Below are 23,019 nucleotides of genomic sequence, written 5' to 3' on the forward strand. Positions count from 1 at the left end.
GAACCAAAATCAGGGCTTAGGCACAAAATTAGCACCAAAATAACACTAGATGATAGTTGTGCTATTGTCAAAGAAAAAAGAAAAAATGCTATAGTTATTCTAAGTTTATAGACATATAGTTCTTTTCTACCGTATAGGATACAACTGGTTAAGTTTCTACGCAAGCGCGTACTTATCGGCCGGTGGAAATGCGAAGTGATTCCGAAATTATCTGCAGTGCTGCCAGCGAATATGAGAACGCAGCCCTGGGCTCTGGGTACGTTTAATTTTAGTCTCAGTGTTAGCACATGGTTAGCACTGAATATCGGAGCGCTGTTGAGAAGACCAATGACAACTTTTATATGACAAGAAAGTGCTCGGATAGTCGTTCGCTACTCAGTCACTAGGCTCAGTCACTGCTTCAGTCCTCAACGCAGCTTGACAGAGTCGGGAGAGTGTGAAAAACGTCGTCTGCTTTGGAATTGATAGCACTGTTAGAATTTAAAAAATTTATACTACTATACAATATGCCGAACATAATCAATGACATCAAACTGGACTTTAAGGATGTTTTGTTACGTCCAAAAAGAAGCACTCTCAAAAGCAGATCGGACGTAAGTCTTTTTTCGCTGGTATAACTTCACCTAGAATAGTTACCACTGAAATATGAGCTAATTTTGATACATCCAACTATACGACAATTACCTTGAAAAATTCTGCAGCGTCAACATTTTCGCACGGCTGATACTCGATAGAATATCGCAACCCAAGCGAATTACAACTCATAAAGAATTGAGAAATCTTCTAAATAAGTAATTCGGCAATAAGTTTTATTACATTTCTATTAGAAAAAATGTCCAACTTGTCAATTTCGTCAGTTTTTGTACTGCCTCTGTTTCATTAATGCCTGCAAACCAAAAATAATATCAAGTACAATGTCCGATATGGTACGGAATGTATGAAATAGAGTCAAGGGTAGTTAACTCGATTCTAAAGCAAGAATCGTGTCATGGAAATGCGTAGTGAAAATATTGAATAAACTTCAATAATGTTTATCAGTATTGAACAACAATAAAAAGTTAAAGAATGGCAACCTGAAACGATGTTAGGTAGTATTGATTAAACAAATAACCAAGCGCTTCAACCACGTTTGACATTGAAAAATGTCTATTCTCCTTGCAAAGTATGAGATCTATTGACTAATTTTATATTAATCAATTCAATACAGGTTGATCTGTACAGAGAGATGAAATTCCGCAATTCTAAACGCACGTATAAGGGTATTCCCGTGATGGCATCTAATATGGACACCATTGGCACTTTTGAGATGGCCAAAGCGCTGTCACAGGTTTGAAAGAAGAAAAATAAAATGAAAGACTTCGTTGCTAAACAGGACGAGTAAAAATATAGGGAAAATTGTTCATAAACTTGGCTTGCTGAACAGCTTCAATGCTCTAAAAATTGTCTCAGTCTTAAGAATAATTCGCCGAGTGTTTCGCGTAGTGCTTGGTGCAATTATTGGCAACCTTGTAATAGATAAACGCTAAATAGAACGCTGATTGTAGTTTAAAATGTAAAAACACTAGCGATAGTTTAGTCTACTTACAGCCGACAATTTAACTAGCAATTGCTAGTTGAAGCTGAAAATTAAATTGCATAAACATTCTATCGCTATCGCAACACTTGTAATGAAATGCTATTTGTCATTCGGTGTCTTTTTGCGGCCTTGATCAATCAATTTCGTTCATACGTCGTAACTCCGTTTGAAAACTCGGTTACATAGTTGAAGGTAAAATGTAAGCAAATTTTACTAATAACAAAGTTAAAAATTTATTCAATTTCATTTTCTAGCACGGAATATTTACAACAGTTCACAAATACTACACAGCTGAGGAATGGAAAGATTTTGCAGCTCGTAATCCAGGTTGTATCAGCAATATCGCCGTTAGTTCAGGAACAGGACAAGAAGATTTTGAGCGGCTCTCAAGTATCATAAATTCCGTCCCAGAACTTTCTTTCATTTGCTTAGATGTTGCTAATGGGTATTCTCAGCACTTTGTTGAGTTCGTGAGGAAAGTCCGATTCGCCTATCCGAATCACACAATAATTGTGAGTCGGTAATTTTCATAGATTGCATGGAATGTAACAACATTTATCAATAATTTGTTTCGTTTACTCGTCAAGATTTCTTTTTTTGTTGTTCTTACTATCAGTACTAACATCATAACAATCTTTTACCTCAATAACATTCAGTATTTCACAGTACTTCATTACTAGCTAGAGTTGCAAAAATTGCATGTATTGCTTAAAATCATTTATCATACGCGCTATGACTGGTTTCAAAAAACCTTCACGTCAGGAGAACAAGCAAATAATCGCAAGGAGTTGTACAGGATGATGCATACAACTGAAATGGTTTTTTGACAACTACCGCTATTATCATCGTCAGACATCAAATTGTATTATAAACTATTAAATTTAATGTCCAGAAGATTATTTTGGCCATTGTTCTTCTGAATTCATTCATTATCACTCCCAAGTATGTAGAAATACGGGTTACGAATATTCGAAAACATATGCTTTCACAAATTAGAATAATGTCAGAATGTGTATTTTTTAACTTAATATTCGCAAGTCAGATCGTTCTCAAGAGACAGTTCTCAATAGATAAGAAATGTCTCGTTCGCAGAAGTAGACAATAACATCTGACACATTAAAAAAAAAAATTAAGCACATTGTCTTAACTTGAATAGTTCGCACTCCATATCACGTATTAATAGAGACACGCATTCCTCGTTATTTGCTTTTTTATGAATTCTTATCTCTGAACCGGAATATATTTACATCGAGTTATCTGCCGATCAATACTACACGAGGATAAAAATTCAGAACCTCTTTGCGGTGAGAATAACTCGTAGGCAAATTGAACCAGAGCTGACAAACAAAATTGTTTTTATAATCCGTAATTAGCCCTGAACTGCACAGAATAAGGAAATTGAAAAATAATCATCATAAACAAAATGGCACTGTTCAGAAGGACTTAAATTTTTTGGTGAAATTTCACTGCTTTTTTACGAAAAAAAAAACATAGAAGCGGTACAATCGCCATGCTAGTTCATGCGAAGAAACACTAATGCTAAATATGTAAGATCAGTTTGAAATCATTCCAGTGATTGAGGGAGGTTTTTATATTGTTGAGCCAAAAAATGTTTGATTTTTTAATAATTTCTTATGCAAAAATATTTGATGTTGAATATTGATATTTGTTATGTTTACTTATCGGTCTTTATTGAAGATGATAATATTTTCCAAAGCTTGACAAAACATGGTCATGGTCACAAACGTCTTCGTAAGTTATACCAGAATAAAAAAGAAATACTGAAAAATAAAAAAAAAAGTAAGCAATGGAAGGGGAAGTTTGGTCTTTTGCCAAAAATGTTTGCAATTATTGGTTCATAAAATAAAAGCGTTTGAGTATGTTTGGTTAATTCTTGTTCAACTAATGACGTTTGTTGTACAAACACCTGCATGCCAAATTTCATAACGATTGATCATCTAGGGCGTGGAGGAGCACTTCCACAAGCGAAGAATATTATCGCCGGGGCATCAACATACGTGGCTCCTCCCACTTCCAGTACCATGTTTTGTCAAACTCATAAAAAATCGCACATTTTTCGTCCCAGAAAAATAAAAACCTCCCTTAATCATTGCGTTATCCACACTACCAGGTTAAAAAAAACTGTTTTGAGACGAACTGTTTGAAAGCATATGAACATCAGGTTTTACATAGATAACGAAATGAATTCGACATCCCTTTCATTTCTCGCAGTTGTTCAAAATTTCTAAACCTGGTAGGATTCTAAATGCAACATGTTTCAACAGGCTGGCAATGTTGTAACTGGAGAAATGGTGGAAGAGTTAATACTCTCGGGGGCTGACGTGATCAAAGTGGGAATTGGGCCAGGCTCTGTGTGCACAACACGTATGAAAACCGGAGTTGGTTATCCTCAATTAAGTGCGGTTATCGAGTGTGCAGATGCAGCCCATGGTTTGAACGGGCATATCATTTCCGTAAGTCCGAGTGTGTGTTTCCTTGGAAGATCAATCGGTCACACAGGTTGAATGAAACGAGTTAAGAGAAGGAAACAAAGTGTTCAAAGAACTCCATTACCGTAATATTATTTGCTCCAATGACAATGTAAATACGAATGAAAGATAGCTACTAAGTAATAGTAATGAATCAGAGTTAATTGGAAGGTCACAAGATAAGATAGCAACAATTTGAAGAAAGGTGTATTAGTTACAACGTTCAAAACGATTGTTCAGCATGTTTTCTCATTTTCTCAGATTCGTTTCAATTACAAAGTCGAGATGTTGAATTTATCCGTCTTCACTAATATTGGCACAAATAAAATTCTTGAAAGTTTTTCAAACAGGTTTGTCTTTATGCAGCCATAGCTTTAAAAATGCGACTACAACATTGCAATACGGTTTCAGGATGGCGGATGCACGTGTCCGGGAGATTTGGCCAAAGCATTCGGCGCTGGTGCTGATTTTGTAATGGCTGGGGGAATGTTCGCAGGACATGATCAATGCGGTGGAGAAACAATAGAGAAGGACGGGAAACGTTTCAAGCTCTTCTACGGCATGGCTTCCTCTACCGCGATGCAAAAACACGCCGGTGGAGTCGCGGAGTATAGGTAATACTGACATCATTGACCTTGTAAGTAGAAAAAAGCGTCAGAAATTTCGCAGAAATATATATATATATATATTTCTTGTATTGGCATTATTTTCATTATCCAATCAACTGGAATACTTTTTTCCAGTTTCCATGCCAAAACTGGTACAAGCAAATTATTCACCAAAATACATGACAATTTGTTTCTGGGGGTTTTTGATGTTGCTGATTCCATTCACGTACAGTCGACTCTGCGGCACTCTGCGACTTTGCCAGATCCCCATAGTTTTTAACAACGTTGTTTCGAGATACTTATAATAATTTTTTTTCTACAACGAATCCTAAAGTAGAAACAATCAAAACTAAAAAATGAAAGAAAAAAAAAAATGTAAAAAAAAGTTTTTACAAATAGAAAAATTTCTCGTGTTGCGCAAAATATTTTTTCGGTACCATTCGCAGAGTCTGTAAAAGTTGAAAAAAAAGATTAATGGAAGAATTATTTTCTCCAATTTCTTATAGAACTCTATTTCGTAGGCGAAAGTTATGAAATACCGAAAGTGGAATATACACGCCATAGCCTAAAAATTATTACAGTAGCTAAATCTACAGCTACGTGCAATTAATTTTTTAAACATTTTTTTTTTAAATGTCTAATCAACAACTTCCACTTAGTTTCAGAGAGGGATCTTATACGATTTTTTACTTATTGCTTTCTTCGTCAGGACTTTTTAGAACGTGACAAAAAAAAAAAAAAATACGACTATATTATTCATTTACTACATGACATAAATTCTACTTACTTTCTAGAGAAGAATCATTTTGCAGAATCCAAATCGGTCAACTTTTCACTATTATGTATATCCGCCTTTGAAATTGATGAATTTTTCGATGCGTAACAAACTGACGATGCAACACGCTCGACGCTCATGGATGAAATGTATTTCTAAGCCGAGTACCGACCTTTGGCCCATACATTTGTATGGTAAACTATGCCTCTGCGCTTTTTTAACGGTTGTAATCGGCCCAAATCCACGGTCCGTGGTCCAAATACATACTAGATGTACCACTGTAACTATTCCATCAGCTAAATGTCCCTAGAAGGTAACTTTTTTTCAACTTTTGGCCAGCTTCTAGGGAGTTGGGGCCACTATGCGACGGTCGATACAAGACTTGAAATCACGTGAGATTTAAAAATCGCGGTAACAAAGGGCCACAAAATAATCCATTCTGACGTATAAGGTATTTTAAAAAATTCCGAAATGTTTCCGAAAAGAACTCACATTCTTTGGGAACTTAATTTTACATATTAGTCTTTAAATTTCTGACAATTTCCGACTTCAGATTCAGAAACAGTTCAAAATCCAATTTGTCTGAAATGTTGGTAAAATCCAATTCTGGATATATCTGTAAAACGATATTTTCAATAAAACTTGAAGTATAAATAATTTTCCGAAATTTTCAAGAAATACCATGGATTTTCCATAAATATGCCACAAATAATTTTGTGCATGAAAATTGAAATATTCCCACAAAATTCTCACAGATTGTTAGAATTCAAATACAGAGTAAATTCGTTTAAATTTATGAAAGATTCTGAAAGTAATTGTCGTCAAGAATTCAAGTCGATAATCAACTTTCTTTCAACGCAGATCGTCGGAGGGTAAAACCGTCGAAATTCCGTACAGAGGAGACGTAGAAAAGACCGTCTTGGACATTTTGGGAGGACTACGTTCGGCATGCACTTACACCGGAGCAGCTCGTCTGCAAGAACTTCCCCGAAGAGCAACGTTCATACGTTGTACTCAGCAATTGAACACCGTTTACGGTCCACCGAATTGAATTATAGCAAAAATTAATACTAAATTGTGAAAAATACACACATACATATATATATATATGGCTGTGTGTACGTATATGTATGTATATACATATAATATATATGAATTAATTATTGTATAGCAACATTGTAGTCAAAAATTGAAACTATTTGCTGGCAAATGATATATTTGTAATATAAAGTTAATATATACCGCGGCCTACTCGTTTCATGCGTCCCTTGATGCAGAGAGAGACCGATTTTTATTTATTTACAATCGAATGCACAATAATAAGACTGCATAATTTTTAATTTCATTGCAATAATGCGAGTTTTCAAAAATTAAACGCAATCATTCGCATCCACGCATCGCACAGCAGTAATATATCGATTATCAATTAAAAGTACGTACTTTTACTTTCGCCAATATCGCTAATACATAGTTTATTTTTCTTTATTAAAATGTCTAAATGTCACTTGGCATCCAATGAGTGATATTTGCTATTCATCGTATCAAATGAGTACCATCTAATGTCTATAAAGCTACAATATTGTAAACAACATAATTCTCTTGATATGTTTGAATAAAATACGAATCACTGTAATTAATGATTATTTTAATTTTGTGCCACAATTATAGTCCAATCTTATTAACAAGCAAAGTCGATAAATTATACATACACATATGTATAATCTCTTAAATGTATAAAAATTAGATGTTACATCTTAAAACAATCGCTAGAAGCTAAGATATTATGGGAATATCGACACGTGTAAGTTTGCATTTCCAAACTACAATTAACAAACGCAAATTTATGTATGAGCAAGTAATTTATTTATTGAAAGACAAAATAAAAACAAGATTCTCAGCAACAGTTTCAGTCCATCCAGTAAAGTTATATAATTCTTAATTCAACATGCTTGCGTGATAACAGGGAAACTGCTCGGTTTTTGGAAATGGCTGTAAGTGTAGAATATGTCGCTAGGGACTAAAACCAGATAATGCAGAAACATAAAACAAAGTTGATAATAAAATATGGACAGTTTCAAATCACATGAATTAGAAACATGAATTTAATCTTGTTGATTGTCACAGCTGTGGCAGTCAGCAGGTTTAACGAAGGCACCCTGGACAATTCCTAATCATGAAAAACATGAAACCAGCAGTAATAAAACTCGAGATCATGCCCAATGCTCACTTTAAGCACAACAAACATCTTGGAGAATCCAATCTTAAAATCTACAAAAAAAAGAAACGCATACAAGTATTCATGAACATAAATACACATATGAAATCGACTAAACACAAAGTTTATACCCACATAAAATAATACTTCACAGTTACAATGGATCTGTAAACTTTTTAGCATTCAATTCAATGGTCACAATAATTTATGAGGTGAATATGCTATTATTTCTTACTTACCCTCGTTTGATCTCTCAGTAAAGATGACGCACAGAGAGCGATGATGCCAGCCTTCGCCAATCATGGACAGCTATGATTCACGATTATGAAGATGTAAAAATTTCATTTTACTTATAATGGAGTGAGATATAGATTTAGAAATAAAATGTGAACACCATACAACATGTTTTCTATTTAAACAATGATTAGAATGAATCTACAATATTCATATGCTGCGATTATTCAAATTCAAAGAATCCCAAATATTATTGTAATGATTACTAGGCACTTTTCACCAGGGAAGATTAGTATTTTTAGTTCATTTGTTAAAATTTTTTTAGTCAAATTGCGAATAGCTAAAAATGCAGATGCATGCCGGCTATATACAAAGCTAATTGATTAATGATACAAGTAGAATAAAAAAAAAAAATCAACCAAGGAATTACAAATTTCATAAAGGCCAGTTAATTCATCTTTATGAAATGTATCATTGAGTTCAACGCAGTAGTCGATGATGATTAATATCACATGGGACAATATTGAATCAGGTGGTAGTAGAAACGTTATTGAACGTAAAAGAGATAGTAAAACTAACATATTAATCTACATATTCACATCAATCGTAGCTTAATAATAGAGGTAAACATACACATATAAATCATTACATACAGAATGGAAATATTGTGGCCTTACAACTGTACCTTAAACTCCGAGATTCATTTCTTACTGGAAGAAAAACTGATCCAGCAGCAGGAATCGTTTAGTTTGAAACGTTCCTTTTAGCGAATGACGAGTAGGAACCAGACGCCTTGATTTAACTCAACTTTGTCACATTATTGAAATTGGGGTGTAGCCGATTGCATTTGTTACAAACACTCGATATTCAGATAATCAACATGTTGAATAATTGGTGAACCAATAAAAATAATTTGCCTGTCGAATGACTTTAATTTATGTAATAGTTTTGCATTCTATGGGTGAATAAGAATATTGTTCATCATGGGAATATTGGGTTCAGGTATAAGACCACAACAATATTATGATGCATAATATCAAGTATTCACATCGAAGAATACCTCACAAAATTCATAAAACCGTTTCATATGGACAATCATGGATAAAGGTATAACATTCCCAAATTAACATCTCCTCTCCCAAATTAAGCAATAAAACAAACAAGGTTTTCTGACGAAGGATCCAACTCTGTTTTGCGGACATGTGAACAGCTAAAGGATATCAATATTGAAGAATATTCAATACCTGTAAGGAGGCTGAAGTTACAAGGATTACAGTCAAATAACGATTATCGCAAATAAACATATGAAAATACATGTTCAACCGATTTCATTGAGTATAATAATACCTTGTCAAGAATAGATTTGAATATATCATATAAGACAACCAACAGGCAACAGTAATTATGTCAAAAACAGGTTCACGATCATGGCTAGAAAATCCAGTAGTGCGTGGCTCCTGGTTCCTATCAACGCATCATCATCATGCCAAGTAAAACATAATAGTGATTCGCTTCTTGTCATGGCGGTGTCACTCTTTATCTGCCTTTGGGGACCTAAAAATGGTACTGGTATCGTTGACAATTTAAAGCAAAAAAATAAGTCACAGTTGTATTTACTGATTATAATGATACCATAGTGTGCACTAAACAAGATAATGTAATTCATTTGCATATACATAGATATAAGTATCGATTAAACTATTATCGGCAATACAAGTAAATTGTCAAACATTTTACATCCCTAAATGATGAATGATCAAAACATGTCAACATGGGGTCTATAATGTCAATGTTTTTGTATACATATATATATACTCAACGAAACGAATGTTGTCATTTGTTACTTTTAGTAAAAATAATCCAGCAACGAGCATTTCTATCGGATTGATTTAGTTTCGTAACAACGCTTTTTTTATAGTGCAGTTATATAACTAACAATAAGAGTTACACAGTATAGGCATTCGAAATTAAAAATTCGACGATATTATAGAGTTTAGTTGAGCTCTGGTTCTTCCATTTTTTGTTCTTTCATCTGCTGCATCATCCCCTAGTGATTTCAATTCATTTTACAGTTATGTATTACATGGGGAAATAAATACATATCATAGAAAATGAAACACAGAAGGAGAGCACGTGGAAATTATAAATTTACCCTACTGACTTCGTTCAATAATGAATTTCAGATTGCCTTATTACCTATAATTAGAACGTAAATCGCGTATCCTAGAATAACAATATATGAAACGAAGAAGCATTTCGGACAATATTTGTAATATACTGTGTGTGTTTTTATATATTGTAATCCAATATATATATATATATATGTACGATATAAATAAGACATAGTCAGTGCTATTGGATCGCATGAGTTAAGGTGTAATTTTTCAATATAGCCAATTTTATATCAGTAATTATTGATTACGCGAGTGAAGAAGATATGGGCAGCGTTAACCATGTCCCAGTGGAAAGCTATCTGAAATCTATATCTGAAATGAACAAATCATTACAATACATGATACAATTGATGAAAGTCATTGCTACACAATTAATTTCAAAAGTGTGCACATTTTGTCATACGTAATTGTATCATTTTCTTTTCACGTATACAGACCCTTCATTCTTGAATATATCGAGTCTTCCTGAAGTTGTTCGCCATGTATTAATACTCTTTAATCCATTTCGCAGAATTTCCAGCACCAAAATTTGAATGACTTCATGTTTACGAGATTGAAATCGATTGTTACAATTTAATTTCATTCAATCATACACTCGGAAAAAAATATTACAAGGCGAAGCACAATTAGTATTGCCAGCAAACAACTTAGATTGGTTAAATAGATTCATTGCTGTTCACAAATTCGTGATGATGATCGAATAGTAATATTAGTAACGAAAATTTTAACTTTTTACGTAGTAAAGGAATTGTAGAATCTCGTCAAAAACGGAAGTCAGACGATGGAATGGATTGTTTTAAACATTGGCGGTGGGATGATGTAAACACGACCTTTCTCTGAACAATCTTAGGAAAATAATGGAGCTTTTGGTGCGATAGGAAATCGGGTGTCCGTAATACCAGCAACCAAGGGTATGAGTAATGTGTAATAATAATTACCATGAGTAGCGGTGAGCGATAACAGGAATTCTTCATGATGCAAGCTGTTAGATTTACCATTTTCAAAGAATTGTATCATGAATTAGTGTATTATGAGCGTAAGTAAGGAAGCTTTTATGCATTTACTTGATGGTACCAAGACTTTGTACACCTGACTTCTTGTCAAATATTTTGAAATGCAGATGAAGAGGCGCGTAGCTGCTCACTATACTGCCAATTAAGGGTTAATCGGCCGATATTACAAGTTAGGAAAAAAGAAAGACTGTTTAGAATATCTTCAGCAATGTTTTTGCACCGATGATAGTGGAAACGAATGAAGCAACATCCCGGCTATATAACAGAAATGAATTTCTACTAAGATATAACCAAATGGAGAAAAGATTGTACAATAATAACGTTGTAAATGATTAAACTCTCGTTTTCACGATTCAACTTGCATGTTTTTAAACATAATTGAATCACCCGAGATCTCAAGAGGACGTCTGAAATTTTTTTTGGTTTATAAATACTCATCTCCAAAGTAGATAAGAATAGATTCGTGCAAGGACTAAAAAAACAGATGTTCGTAAAATCTTTCAGATAATATATGGGGACCTGGTAAGCGACCAAAACATTAGATCCGAATCAAAAACACCAGCGTTTAATCATTTTGACCCTTGTAAGTATAAAACATTTCCTCAGATTATTGATATATTAGTTAATGTTATTTGGTTTTGCTCAGATTTATTTCTAGCATACAGTCAGAATGTTATTTTATTCGCGTTTATCATCATTGCGACAATGCACATTGCTGTACATTTTTTAAACAGTTTTTCCTCGTCTTCTACCTTCTGATTAATCTTTAATGGTAAAGCGAGCCTGTGCTTGAAATTTCAGACCTGATTAAGTTTTGGTCTCCGAACAAGAGTGTTATCTTTGGCAGCTTTGCTCGCTTTACCAGAGGACAAATGCTCAGAAAAGAACAAGTCCGATAACGTTGATTGATTAATAAAAAAAAAAAGGTCAAACTGCGTATACTATAGATAATTGTTTTTTTATTTGTTATTGGAAAGTTGACTATTCTATAATAGGTGCTGACTCGACTATATTATGCAGTAATTATCCCGGTATCAAGCTCTCGCCAATTACCACAGAACTTTACACGTGTAAAAAAGTGTAAACGTCGCAAATACGGATAAAGTAAACGAAAAAAAATTTAAACATCAGATATTTATGCAAATAACAGTAGAAAGTTTGAGCCAAATTAACTGGCTAGTTTTTTCACTTTGTTTTTAATCCAGTCGACAAACAGAAGAGATAAGACCTTGTTCGCGAACAACTTGAGTTTACTTGAGTTTACTTGAGTTGGCTGGACTTGCGAGGAAGAGGGAGTAATTACGTATAATTCGATCATAATATAGTCCATCATGCCCTATTATTCTTTTCTTTTAATTAATATTTCTTATATACTATTTACTATATTTAATGTATTTTGGGAAAATACATGATGTACAACTTCAGATTGACTCTGCATACTATCATAAACATTATTAGAGTAATAACGAGGAGTTTGCACGTTGTTTTTCTTGTTTTATTCCTGTCTATTTTTATGCGGCTTTAAACAAGCAAAACTGCATTTGTTTGCGTTTCTCTTACTTTTTATATCTGCTTTTAATCATTATTATCATCTACTTAAATATAATAAATGAGGAAAAACAAACGGGTACGAACTAAATGAACGCACCAAATTATGCCAATCTCATAATGATTCGTAATATGTATGATGTTGCTATTAAGGTATGGTAGGAGCTTACATAAATGATATCCAGAAAGTAGTTGCAAGTTATTTTTTTAAAATAAGAAAAAAGAAAATAACAAAATTAAACCATTGGTTGGAAGTCACATATTGGCAAATATGACTTGTGATTATGTTCATCTACTCCCTGGGAGTAGCCATCATCACTTTAATACCTTCCCTGACATTGAACTGGAGACAGATGTATTCTTGGTTCTATCGGCATGTCGTAGATCCGACTTTTTGCACTTTGCAGTTGTACGATGAACACAAATTTCATCAGTTCCTGCAAGCGATGTACACACGTTGGCGCTGTAATAGATAAACGAAGTACATACAAACAGTTAGAAACGCCTTACGTTTATAGCCATGAAATTAAGAGAGTGATGCGACGTGAAGTGACAACTGCAACAATAAAAATAAAAACAAACCGTGGGAGATCAGGGTAATATAATATAATAGTACACAAACGATTGACCAAAAAAGTGCGATAAATCATCTCGATAGAAAAAATATTTGCAATACATGTATAAATATGTAATATTACCACTGATAATATCTTTCAACCACAAATCATCATGTTTTCAATTTTATCAATAATAATATTATTAATAGCAACAGTATTAACAATAGTAATAAGAATAATAATAATGATAATAATAATAGTATGTTTTAAAAGTCCACAACAATGGTTTAACTTAGTAGGAAAAATAATTGCAGATACTTTCTGGGTAAACAGTGTATGTAAAATTGTATACATGAATGAACCATTAATGAATGAAAGAAATGAAAATTTCAATTTCACACTGATAATAAAACCCCTAAAAAGTTTTCTTTCAATTAAGCAGTTGCAAATGATACACACCTTTGTTTTTAACATTTGCGAAATAAACATACGATGAACCACACATCTGCAATATGAATTATACAAAGAAACAACATATTGAAACAAAACTATGCGAGCAAAAATTATTCAATATATGAGCACATAATCAACAATATTTTAAACGAGCATATATGTATATTCGATTTCACGTATATAATATACATTTATATACTTATGCAATATATGAAAAGAACGATATATGCAACAAGTTAGTCAATTCATACGTCATTGTGGTGAACATAATAAAAATGCGGACTTTCATGAAAAAATTAAAAAAAAAACCTACTCCTATTATACATATAATACCTATTGAGATAAATATGGAGAAAAATTAAGGAGACCAAAAGAGACATGCATCATTTTCTATGTTATATATACACATAATGAATATATGTACATATTAACGCAAATATCAACGTCAATGTATACGAATAGCCATTTCTACTTACGTATTGTTCATTGATTTCATTTTCCATCCGTCGCTTATTAATTATCAGAGCTCGGCTGGGAGTAGGGATAATTCTGATACCCAGCTGGGAAGGGGGGAGCCTGCTGGCCCGATTGCGGTTGGCTGGCGGAACCTGTGCTGCCAGCATAATATCCGGCCGGAGCAGATCCTGGTCCCATTCCTGGATAGCTTCCGTAACTTTGGGGAAAAGAGGTCGGTGTTCCAGTCGGCGGGCCGGCGGATTGCCCCTGTAAAGCTTGTTGCATTTGGGGTTGCGCTAATTGATTTCCCTGCAAACCCAGCTGAAATACACATCCAGACTTAAGTACCTCAACATGGTACCTTTCTAAACTTAGGTCAAATTGATTGGCACAATTTGCGCCAGAATATTTCGAATACCATACGTAAACAGTATTATACGGTAAAATTCTGCGACTCCTTATTGCATGTAATTATTCAGGGTGGCCATTCAACTTGGTTTTGAAAATGCCTGTTTTTTCCCGACTTTTTTGCCTCGACATATCAACTATCCCAACACTTTTTGTGCCTTGCAGGAAACGTTGGAATTGAATAGTTTATTAACAGAAAACAGAAGGTCGTAAAAAGTAGTATCCGAATGGAAAGTTATGAAAGAAAAATTTTCTAAAACACAAAATCTTCAGCAATAGTACATATTTATGCCAATGTCAGTGAACATGATTGAAAACACGTTGATACTATGTAACTGAAATGAATATCAACCAACGGACAAGAGTTTATACAAATAGAATCTTTAGAAGAATAGACTGAAGTGTTTATGCAACCGATTTTAAAGTTTTTAAGGTGCGTGATTTTGCGTGATGACTATTAAAACATGTTAATCGGATGAACAATGCCAGAGTTGAACGTTCCAATTACAAAACCTCCGCAGATTGTTGACGACTTAGCTTAGGTTCTATAAATTTGCTCAGATTAATTTCCGTTACATAGTAAAGAGGTTCTTTCATAAGTGTCTATCATCGGCGCAAATAACATTAATGAAGTTTTTACAAACGGTGTCGCTTCTTTTTTCAACTTTTGATTCAACCCACCCATTCATACTCAAGCGTGCATATTCATATCGTTATCCATACCATCATCATCATCTACATAAAAAAATTACTGATAACAAGCGAACGCAACCAACGAAAAATTCATAAACAGCAATGTTTAAATCATTAGGATCAGTTGAAAAATTTAAAGACCTCATTGAACACTATCTCACAAGTATTTGTTAAGATCTCCTGACATTTACCAGACCTTTCCATTCCAATCAAAATCCTCCGACTTTTCCCGATTTTCCAAATTTTCCAGACGAGTGGCCACCCTCGATAATTGATTACGATTTTACCTTGCCAGCTTTCATTTGTGCCTCTATTGCTTCAGCTTCCTTAATCTTCCCAATACTTCTGTAATATTCTGCCCACTGGGCACTGTAGTCCGCTTGACCTCCATTCTGCGCTGCAGTTTGTGGCTGTTGCTGTTGCTGCTGTGGAACAGCTCCAGCAGTTCCAGCTGGAGTTGGATTGGCTTGACTCGGAGTATTTCCTGCAAGAATTAACACAATCGTTGAGCCTAATTGGCAGTAACATCGACAATAAATCGTGCTCCAGAAGTCGCGGATAATCACCTGGCTGTGGTTGAGCCTGATCAGGTTTTCCTTGTTTCGCCTGTTGTTCGATCATGTCAGCTTCTCTGTGCATGCCGAGTGATCTATAATATTCTGCCCATTGTGCACTGTAATCTGGTTGTCCTGTTTGTGGGTTAACATGTACTCCACCAGGAGCTGCACCAGGGCCAGCTAAAATAATGAAACGCTCTATGAACTCACTATGGAGTGATAAATCATTTTAAAATATTTGTGTGAATTACCTGTGTCACTGGATTGAGCTTGGTTTGGCCAAGATTGATATCCTGATCCAGAATTCCAGTTTGGATTGTATCCAATAGCTCCCTGCCCTCCTGTAAAGGGGGCTCCGCCTGGACTCTGGAATTTTTTTTATCATGAAGAGTTACATTCATCGAAGGTTATTACAGAGGGAAAATAGCACATTTGATTTATTCAATCAGGAATCAACAGCTGTTAGGATCAGTTATCACGTGGATGTAGAGGTATGACATTAACACAATAGAATGAAAATCACACATCATTGAAAACGTATATGAAACTCCAGTTGTATAACGCATTTTATAAAATACCATAGAATTACCATACTAAAGTCGCGATTTCTTTTCCCATACCTTAAGACACCGTCTACAGATAGAGCTGACTCGAAACTCCATAGAAATTATATCGGAGAAGCAATGGTTGACAAATGGGAAACGGATTTTCAGTTGATTTGTTATGAAGAAAAAATCTACATACCAATCCAAGTTTTTCACTGAATATTCTTTTCGCATGTTCGACCTGTTCAGGATTTCCGCGTATTATGAAAATCTTTTCATTTTCGTTACTCTGATTCCGCCGATCGAGTTCACAGTGTGCTCCAGTTTGTTGATTGATTTGTTTGATAGTTTCTCCACCTGAAAAAAAAATACATTCGTAATAGTTGCGCAGTTTTGAATTGATTCAGGCAAAAACCATCATCCCGTAATGAAGGTGGCTTTTTACCTTTGCCAATGATGATTCCACATTTAGTCGATGGAACAGTGAATGTTGTTTCAACTTTATCTTGCATCGGACCACCTTGGCGTCTGTCCCACCCGCCGCCACCAAATTCGTTAGAATTACGACCACTACCAAAACCATTACCACGTGGTCCTCCTGCTCCTCTGCCTCCACCAGCCATGGGATTCCGCCCGTCATCTCGTCTCTAATAAACATAAAGATTGTTTAAAATTTTGTACAGGCTTATATCCTAATAACCAAGACTTAAATTATCTACATAAACGGTTCGTACAAGCTCTAAAACGCCATTGAGATTTAATCAATAATACCATGTATTTGAAACATTTAAAAACACTTACAATTTGCGAAATAAGTTTCCGCACGTTTTTCTGTATATTAAGGATGCAATAAGGAATTCAGCTCGGATCCCCCGTTAACTTACAAACTAGAATAAGGTTTTACCATTACACTGTCAATTAATTCTTGAATGCGTTGTCGTGCTTGTTCCACTGCTTGATGTTTACCGGAAAGCAAACACTTTCGGTCACCTGGACCATCTTCTCTACCTTGTTGGAATTGTACACGGGCCCCTGTCTCTGCTTGAATTTTCTTTATCATGTCACCACCTTTTCCAATGACAACACCAACTGCAGCTCGTGGTACAAGAACCTGAGGACAGTAATTCGTCCACATTATAGCATCCACTTCATCACTTTTCTCAGTGTTTTATTGTTGCCAAGCGAAAAACAGTAGCTTACCTCAACACCGTCGCCACTTTGAGAGCCATGGCTGAACCCATTGTCAGTATTATTGTAATTTGTTCCCCCTCTTTCAGAACCTCCTCTTTGTGATCCTCTATGGAACATTTGCATCTCTTTCTCAGCTATTAGCTCGTACACTAGCTGTTTAGCGTATTCAACTTTTTGTGGATCTCCCGTTATTCTAAAATATTTTCAATGAAAACTGAGTCATGTTAACACACCTTAAAACAATGTGGGAATCCACTGTCAGCTTAAAAAGTACATTAACTGCGTTTCAAAGATATCACGCTGAACGGTACAAGTTGCAAAATTATTGAATAATTTAACTGAGTGCATAAGACATTCTGTCTTTGATATCAATTTCACCTGAGTGGTTTTTCTTGTTCTTGAGAAGGGCCTTCTTGAATAACGACCATCTTAGCCCCGGACTTCTCTTGTAGTTGCTTAATCGTTTCTCCCCCTTTGCCAATGATCAAACCAACTTTAGGACCAGGTATCATTATTTCAACCAACCTGGGATGGCCAACAAGTGCGCTGTTACCGCTACCAATATTCATGTCACCAATGCCCTCCGTTCTGCTTCTTTGATTAACAATGGAGAGGACTAACTCTTTAGCACGACTGAAATGTTATTTCGGTGAGACGTGCGTCGTCGATTCTTTATTATTCAAATGTTAAATGAAAGAATATAGATGTACAAATACGCATGTTCCGGGATATTCATATTGCGTAAATATTATATATAATATAATTTAGAGTTTTTGCAAATTTCACATTGGATTGAAAAATATTGAACAGTGAAACTGTAACCAATAATTACGCTTAGATCAAAGCAAACATCATTGCGGAAATTTAAAGACTGTTTATTTCACTTGTCAATTGAGAGTAACAATCAAAAAATCTACCTAAGGCTAATCGCATGTGAACTTGAGATTGAAAGATTTGTGAGAATCAATACTTCAGTAATCTACTGAAAGATTACCTGATTACGATACAATTAGAAAAACTATCCATTTTCTGACTGTTATTCGGAACAGGTTAAACTTGACACCAACCTTCGTCATAACAATAGAGTACGGTATTATTAGAAGGCGAAAAGAATGAAAAAAATGACACTCAAATCACTTGTACAGACAAGCTTGGCAAACCGAATTTCTTCGACAAACGTCTCAATTATATTCTATACATAGGGATTGAATGTACATATATTTGTGTATATATAAGTATATGAGACATACAGTGCCAGCTTTACCAATTTCAAGTCCTTACTACTTCTGATTGAGTTTGTATTTTCTAACAGAACTGTTCAAGTTCTAAAACGCGTTTATTCAATATTTTTGATTTGGATAAGTTGTTTCTCTTAAATTCTATTACGAAAGCGTGAAACTAAAACCCTATTTTGCTCTTTGGAAAAAGAAGAAAGAATCTCAAAAGTACTGTGTCAGATAACGATATACGTATATATATGTATATACAAACACACAGAATATATATTTTAATAAGTGCACCTGACAGTGATAAAAAAAACAACAAAAAAAAACAAAAAGACTCCAAGTCATGGACAGTTGTTTTTTACCAACAAGATTTCACCCAAAGTTTCGAGACAATGTAAATTTAGTTTGAAACACTCTAAGTTTCCAAAGTATTTGCTACAATTATTTGAATAAAAATTATTGCTGCGATTTCTAGATGATAAAAATACAATATTCAATTTGGTAGTTTGACTTTGCAACGAATCGTAATTTTGGGTATCAAAAAATGCTGTCAATTTCGTTGGTGTTGATTTGAAAATTCGAAGCTGTAAAGGTTCGAAAATGAAAAAAAATCGACAATAACTGTTATATTGAGGGTATAAAGAAATAAAAAGTAAGTTACTTGACGGCTTCCCTGGACCCTGTGAGAGTACAAACACGTTCTGGCAATCCGCCACTCTCTGGTGCCATTTGTATCTTGCACCCAGTTTCACTTTGCAATCTAGTTATTTGTTCTCCGCCTCTGCCAATTACTGGAAAATAATAAACGAATATGACGGTCAATTTACAGATAGAAAAGTAATCAAAAGCTAGATAGATTAAAAAATTTTCAACGAATTTATGACACCAAATGCACAGTTATGGGAAAGGAAAAACACCAGGGGACGTTTGTATTTCGAATATTCAGTAGATATCATCAAAGTTCAACAGGACCAAGTTTTTGTACCAAACACAATGGTTTCTTCTTCGACCACCTAAAGCATCACTCGAAAATTGACAGTCTTTGAACTATGCCTTTCGGATCATTCGTTGGTTGCGTAAAGAGTCTGGCCACGATGTTTTATGGGGGAAGACGAATAGTTGTTTGACCATGGTCTTACTAGGAAAGAGAGGCGGATGACGTTTATACTTACTTAGTCCAACCATTTTGTCTGGGACTCTAATATCCTCATTACAGATACCTCCCATTCCAGCCATAACTGCGGGAGGTGAAGTCGACTGCACAGCTACTCTGGCAGCTACGGCCGCCTGAGCCGCAGCTTCACTGATAGAAGTACCAGTGGGTGGGCCCCCCCGTAGCCCAATCATGGGATCTGCTACTAAAGCCGCCACTTTTTTTGCTTCTGGCTCTGAAGAAGTTAAAGAGATCGTATTCGCATAAAACAATATTCAAAAACTTATGATTCGACAGTTAGTGAATAGTGTTAGCGTGCATTTTCAATAAATTGATTCCATAGCAGCAGCTCAGAACCTCAAGAAGGATAAGGGTTTAAAAATTACGATGATCGTACGATAGTAGGATCATAACATTGAATTTTCAAAAGGCCAGAAATCTAATATATAAAATTTTAGAATGTAGGCCGAACTGAAATGTAAATAGGTTGAAGTAAACGACGACTCTACACTTTACCTTTCTATAATTTGACTTTTGACATTCTAAAATTCAATGAATTAGATCATCGGTTCGTTAAAAATTCAATATTATGATACTTTCTTTGTGTAGTTATTCTATTCTTGGAACCTCACTCCTCAAGATGATTGTTAAGTGGTTCTGAAACCATCCACACCTGAGCTCAGTTTTAAACCATTCGAAAGTCTTACCATCTACTTAAGATCAAAGTACTGGATAATAAGATAAAACAGAGTCATCGAATCGTGTGACTTATGTTCGTAAAATACATATATGTAATTGTGTATGTAAATATTCTACGTAAATTTGATTGATTATAAGTAATCGGGTATTGTTGTATATTTTATCAACATACCAAATTTCAACCTTGTGAAAATTAGTGTATCTATCAGTTACAGGAAAGGAAACAGACAAAGATGAACTAAAAACAAAAACAAAGTATGTATGCTAGTACCTGAGGTGTGAAGAGATTGATTTGCCTCACCTGGACAATCTTCAAGAGGACGTTTTAACTTTGGTTCCGTATTACTTTGGGAACCGGCAGGATTTATTTTAGCTGCAATCTGTAAACAGAAATAATGACACTCTGATTACCAACATTACCATAAAAACTTACATCCTTCAAATTCAGATTTCACCATTGAACAGACGTACTCATTCCGATTAAATATCACTCACCTTGAAAGAAGACTTGAGGAGGAAAGTATTTTTCGTCTCACAAGTCTTCTTCGGCGTGATAAAAACAAAAAAAAAAAAAAAACACTGACAATGGATCGGATGGAAAGATATTTAATTTCAACACATATTCAAACTATTTCAACAAGTATGTGCTACATTGAATCAATAAGATGCGACTTTTTGTGACGAATGCGAAAAACCAATATTTGCCTTTGCCTTTGAGTGCACGATCACCCTTGAAAATTCGGGAAAACTGGCTCAATAATATATTATTTTACGCCGGCCTATTCGTTGCTAGGTGGGAAAAAAGGCACTTTGTGCCTACTTTGCATGCACAAAAAGGTGTACTTTCGGTGCAGGAGGGACAAAAATTAATTTTGAGTAGCAAAATCCCGAGTTTGTCCAAAAATGCATTGTTACAATTACATTACCAACTTCAACCTCATAGAAATTGGTAGCCGAAATTGTAGGAATGTAATGACCATTCCAAGTTTCCAAAACTGACCAGATTACTGTCTTTTGCCAATTGCAACAACGTTTCTATACTGAACTGTTTAATTCAGAATGACAAAGACTTCGTTAATGGTGTTTGGGTTTGGGAACGAAGACATCCACAAGGTAGAAGAGACAAACAAATTTATAAATGCAGGATGAATTTTGGCTGTTCATCTGAATAACGATATCTAGATTATTAAGGAGTCGAAAGAAATTATGGCTGCTCAAGTAATTGGTACTTTTCGAAATAAACAGCGTGAGTAATAAGAGTGAAGCTCTATTATTGAGAACACAACATAAGTAGTTCGGATTGTAAGCGTGAGTCTCGAATGAAACTATGGGTAACGAAACGATGGTCAACGGCGTGGGATTCTGTAGCACCAATTAAAATCAACATTTCACAATATAGTACTATACATACAATATATTAGCTAGTTAATAAACATGAAGTTTACTTTTTTATTCGACATGATTATTTCAGCAGACATATCGCAAAATCACATTTATCTGAACATTGATTGGGGAAAAACTGTGAAATGAGCAATTTCGGTAAGAACTCACGATGACGTGTGTACAGCTTAATCGGAAATGTTAAAGAATGATATAGCGGAATTACATTGATATCAAATGAGTAATTTTCTGGCAACAACATATGAATTTTAATGCTGAAGCGTAATTGAAAAGGGTAGCGAGTATATTCGAAGAGAATTAGATGGTTGCTAAAAAAAAAAAAATTGCGTCGAAGTAATGATCTTGCGTTATCTACAGAATAAACATGGATTCAGAGGCTCGTAAAATGCGTGTGAAGCATCTGCGAGGGAAAACGTGCGTGTAGTTGCAGTTATCCCAATTCCCAAGCGAGCAATTGCGGGCGAAGCCGAAATGGAGGTCGGACGCGAGTAAGAACAGTTATCGTGTAAAATGAATACTCGGTATTAATTTGACGTACTTACCTGTTTGGCACGTTGCAGGGCAGCTGCAAACGCGGAACTTTGACTGAAATTTTGTGGCGGAGCGACCGCTGAATAATCACTCATGATGAACCATGAAGGGGAAGGACGATGAAAGGCTCGTTATTTCTCCCTGGCCGTGTCTCGCGTAGGCAGAAGAACTTCAGTTACGGTAGTTTTTATTTAGTTGTAGGATGTAAACTCGATACGCGACTGCACGAAAACCGACGCTACTTTCGTGCTATTTTATTTCACACAGGAATAGATGGGGCAGCTAATGAAATCCACAATTAACACCACAGCGCGCAAGCGTCAGCAACGGATCATGACCCACCATTGATGAGAAACGCTAACAGACTACCCAGCCACCTAAGAAAACCGTACATCCGGTGTGTTTCTCATTCTTGCCGCCTGTGGCGGGATCAGCAGGCAATTCATTTCCATCCAGCTTAGGGTGCGTTCCGATATTAGCTCTCAGTGTTGTCAAAAATCTTTTATCTTTTTTGCGT

At 35.1% G+C, this 23,019-nt stretch overlaps 2 protein-coding genes across 9 annotated transcripts; one reads left to right on the plus strand and one right to left on the minus strand.

The window, feature by feature from the left end:
* Positions 1-390: 390 nt before the first annotated feature.
* On the plus strand, positions 391-10,439 carry LOC124404586 (GMP reductase 1-like). 3 transcript variants are annotated; one of them, XM_046878851.1, is made up of 7 exons: positions 393-593; positions 1,208-1,327; positions 1,831-2,088; positions 3,862-4,050; positions 4,477-4,679; positions 6,310-6,536; positions 10,194-10,439. In XM_046878851.1, exons 1-6 carry the CDS (start codon positions 507-509, stop codon positions 6,497-6,499), a joined length of 1,047 nt encoding a protein of 348 aa, XP_046734807.1. In that variant the 5' UTR covers positions 393-506; the 3' UTR covers positions 6,500-6,536; positions 10,194-10,439. The 3 variants fall into 3 exon arrangements, with proteins under 3 accessions (XP_046734808.1, XP_046734807.1, XP_046734806.1); XM_046878850.1 differs by lacking the exon at positions 10,194-10,439 and having other exon boundaries at positions 6,310-7,081; XM_046878852.1 differs by lacking the exons at positions 3,862-4,050; positions 10,194-10,439 and having other exon boundaries at positions 391-593; positions 6,310-7,081.
* LOC124404584 (far upstream element-binding protein 1) lies at positions 7,365-22,843 on the minus strand. 6 transcript variants are annotated; one of them, XR_006929021.1, is made up of 15 exons: positions 22,514-22,843; positions 20,842-20,950; positions 19,891-20,106; positions 19,380-19,509; positions 17,871-18,125; positions 17,502-17,685; positions 17,212-17,412; positions 16,747-16,948; positions 16,501-16,658; positions 16,008-16,122; positions 15,766-15,936; positions 15,487-15,683; positions 14,119-14,419; positions 7,903-7,972; positions 7,365-7,465 (listed from the first exon to the last, which is right to left on the minus strand). XR_006929021.1 is itself a non-coding variant. In XM_046878844.1 (14 exons), exons 1-13 carry the CDS (start codon positions 22,595-22,597, stop codon positions 14,156-14,158), a joined length of 2,286 nt encoding a protein of 761 aa, XP_046734800.1. In that variant the 5' UTR covers positions 22,598-22,843; the 3' UTR covers positions 7,365-7,465; positions 14,119-14,155. The 6 variants fall into 6 exon arrangements, 5 of the variants coding, with proteins under 5 accessions (XP_046734800.1, XP_046734799.1, XP_046734798.1 ...); XM_046878844.1 differs by lacking the exon at positions 7,903-7,972; XM_046878843.1 differs by having other exon boundaries at positions 7,365-7,972.
* Between the last annotated feature and the right edge of the window lie 176 nt (positions 22,844-23,019).

This window comes from Diprion similis, chromosome 3, assembly GCF_021155765.1.
Source record: "Diprion similis isolate iyDipSimi1 chromosome 3, iyDipSimi1.1, whole genome shotgun sequence".
Taxonomy (NCBI): Eukaryota; Metazoa; Arthropoda; class Insecta; order Hymenoptera; family Diprionidae; genus Diprion; species Diprion similis.

Excerpts from the sequence above, each read along its gene's own strand:
- LOC124404584 (XM_046878844.1), bottom strand. The coding sequence starts at position 22,597 with ATGAGTGATTATTCAGCGGTCGCTCCGCCACAAAATTTCAGTCAAAGT. Across the intron at positions 20,107-20,841 it reads TCAATCTCTTCACACCTCAG|AGCCAGAAGCAAAAAAAGTG; the intron begins GTACTAGCATAC and ends TAACTTCTTCAG. Across the intron at positions 19,510-19,890 it reads AGACAAAATGGTTGGACTAA|TAATTGGCAGAGGCGGAGAA; the intron begins GTAAGTATAAAC and ends ATTATTTTCCAG.
- LOC124404586 (XM_046878851.1), top strand. The coding sequence starts at position 507 with ATGCCGAACATAATCAATGACATCAAACTGGACTTTAAGGATGTTTTG. Across the intron at positions 1,328-1,830 it reads TGGCCAAAGCGCTGTCACAG|CACGGAATATTTACAACAGT; the intron begins GTTTGAAAGAAG and ends TTCATTTTCTAG. Across the intron at positions 4,051-4,476 it reads TGAACGGGCATATCATTTCC|GATGGCGGATGCACGTGTCC; the intron begins GTAAGTCCGAGT and ends ATACGGTTTCAG.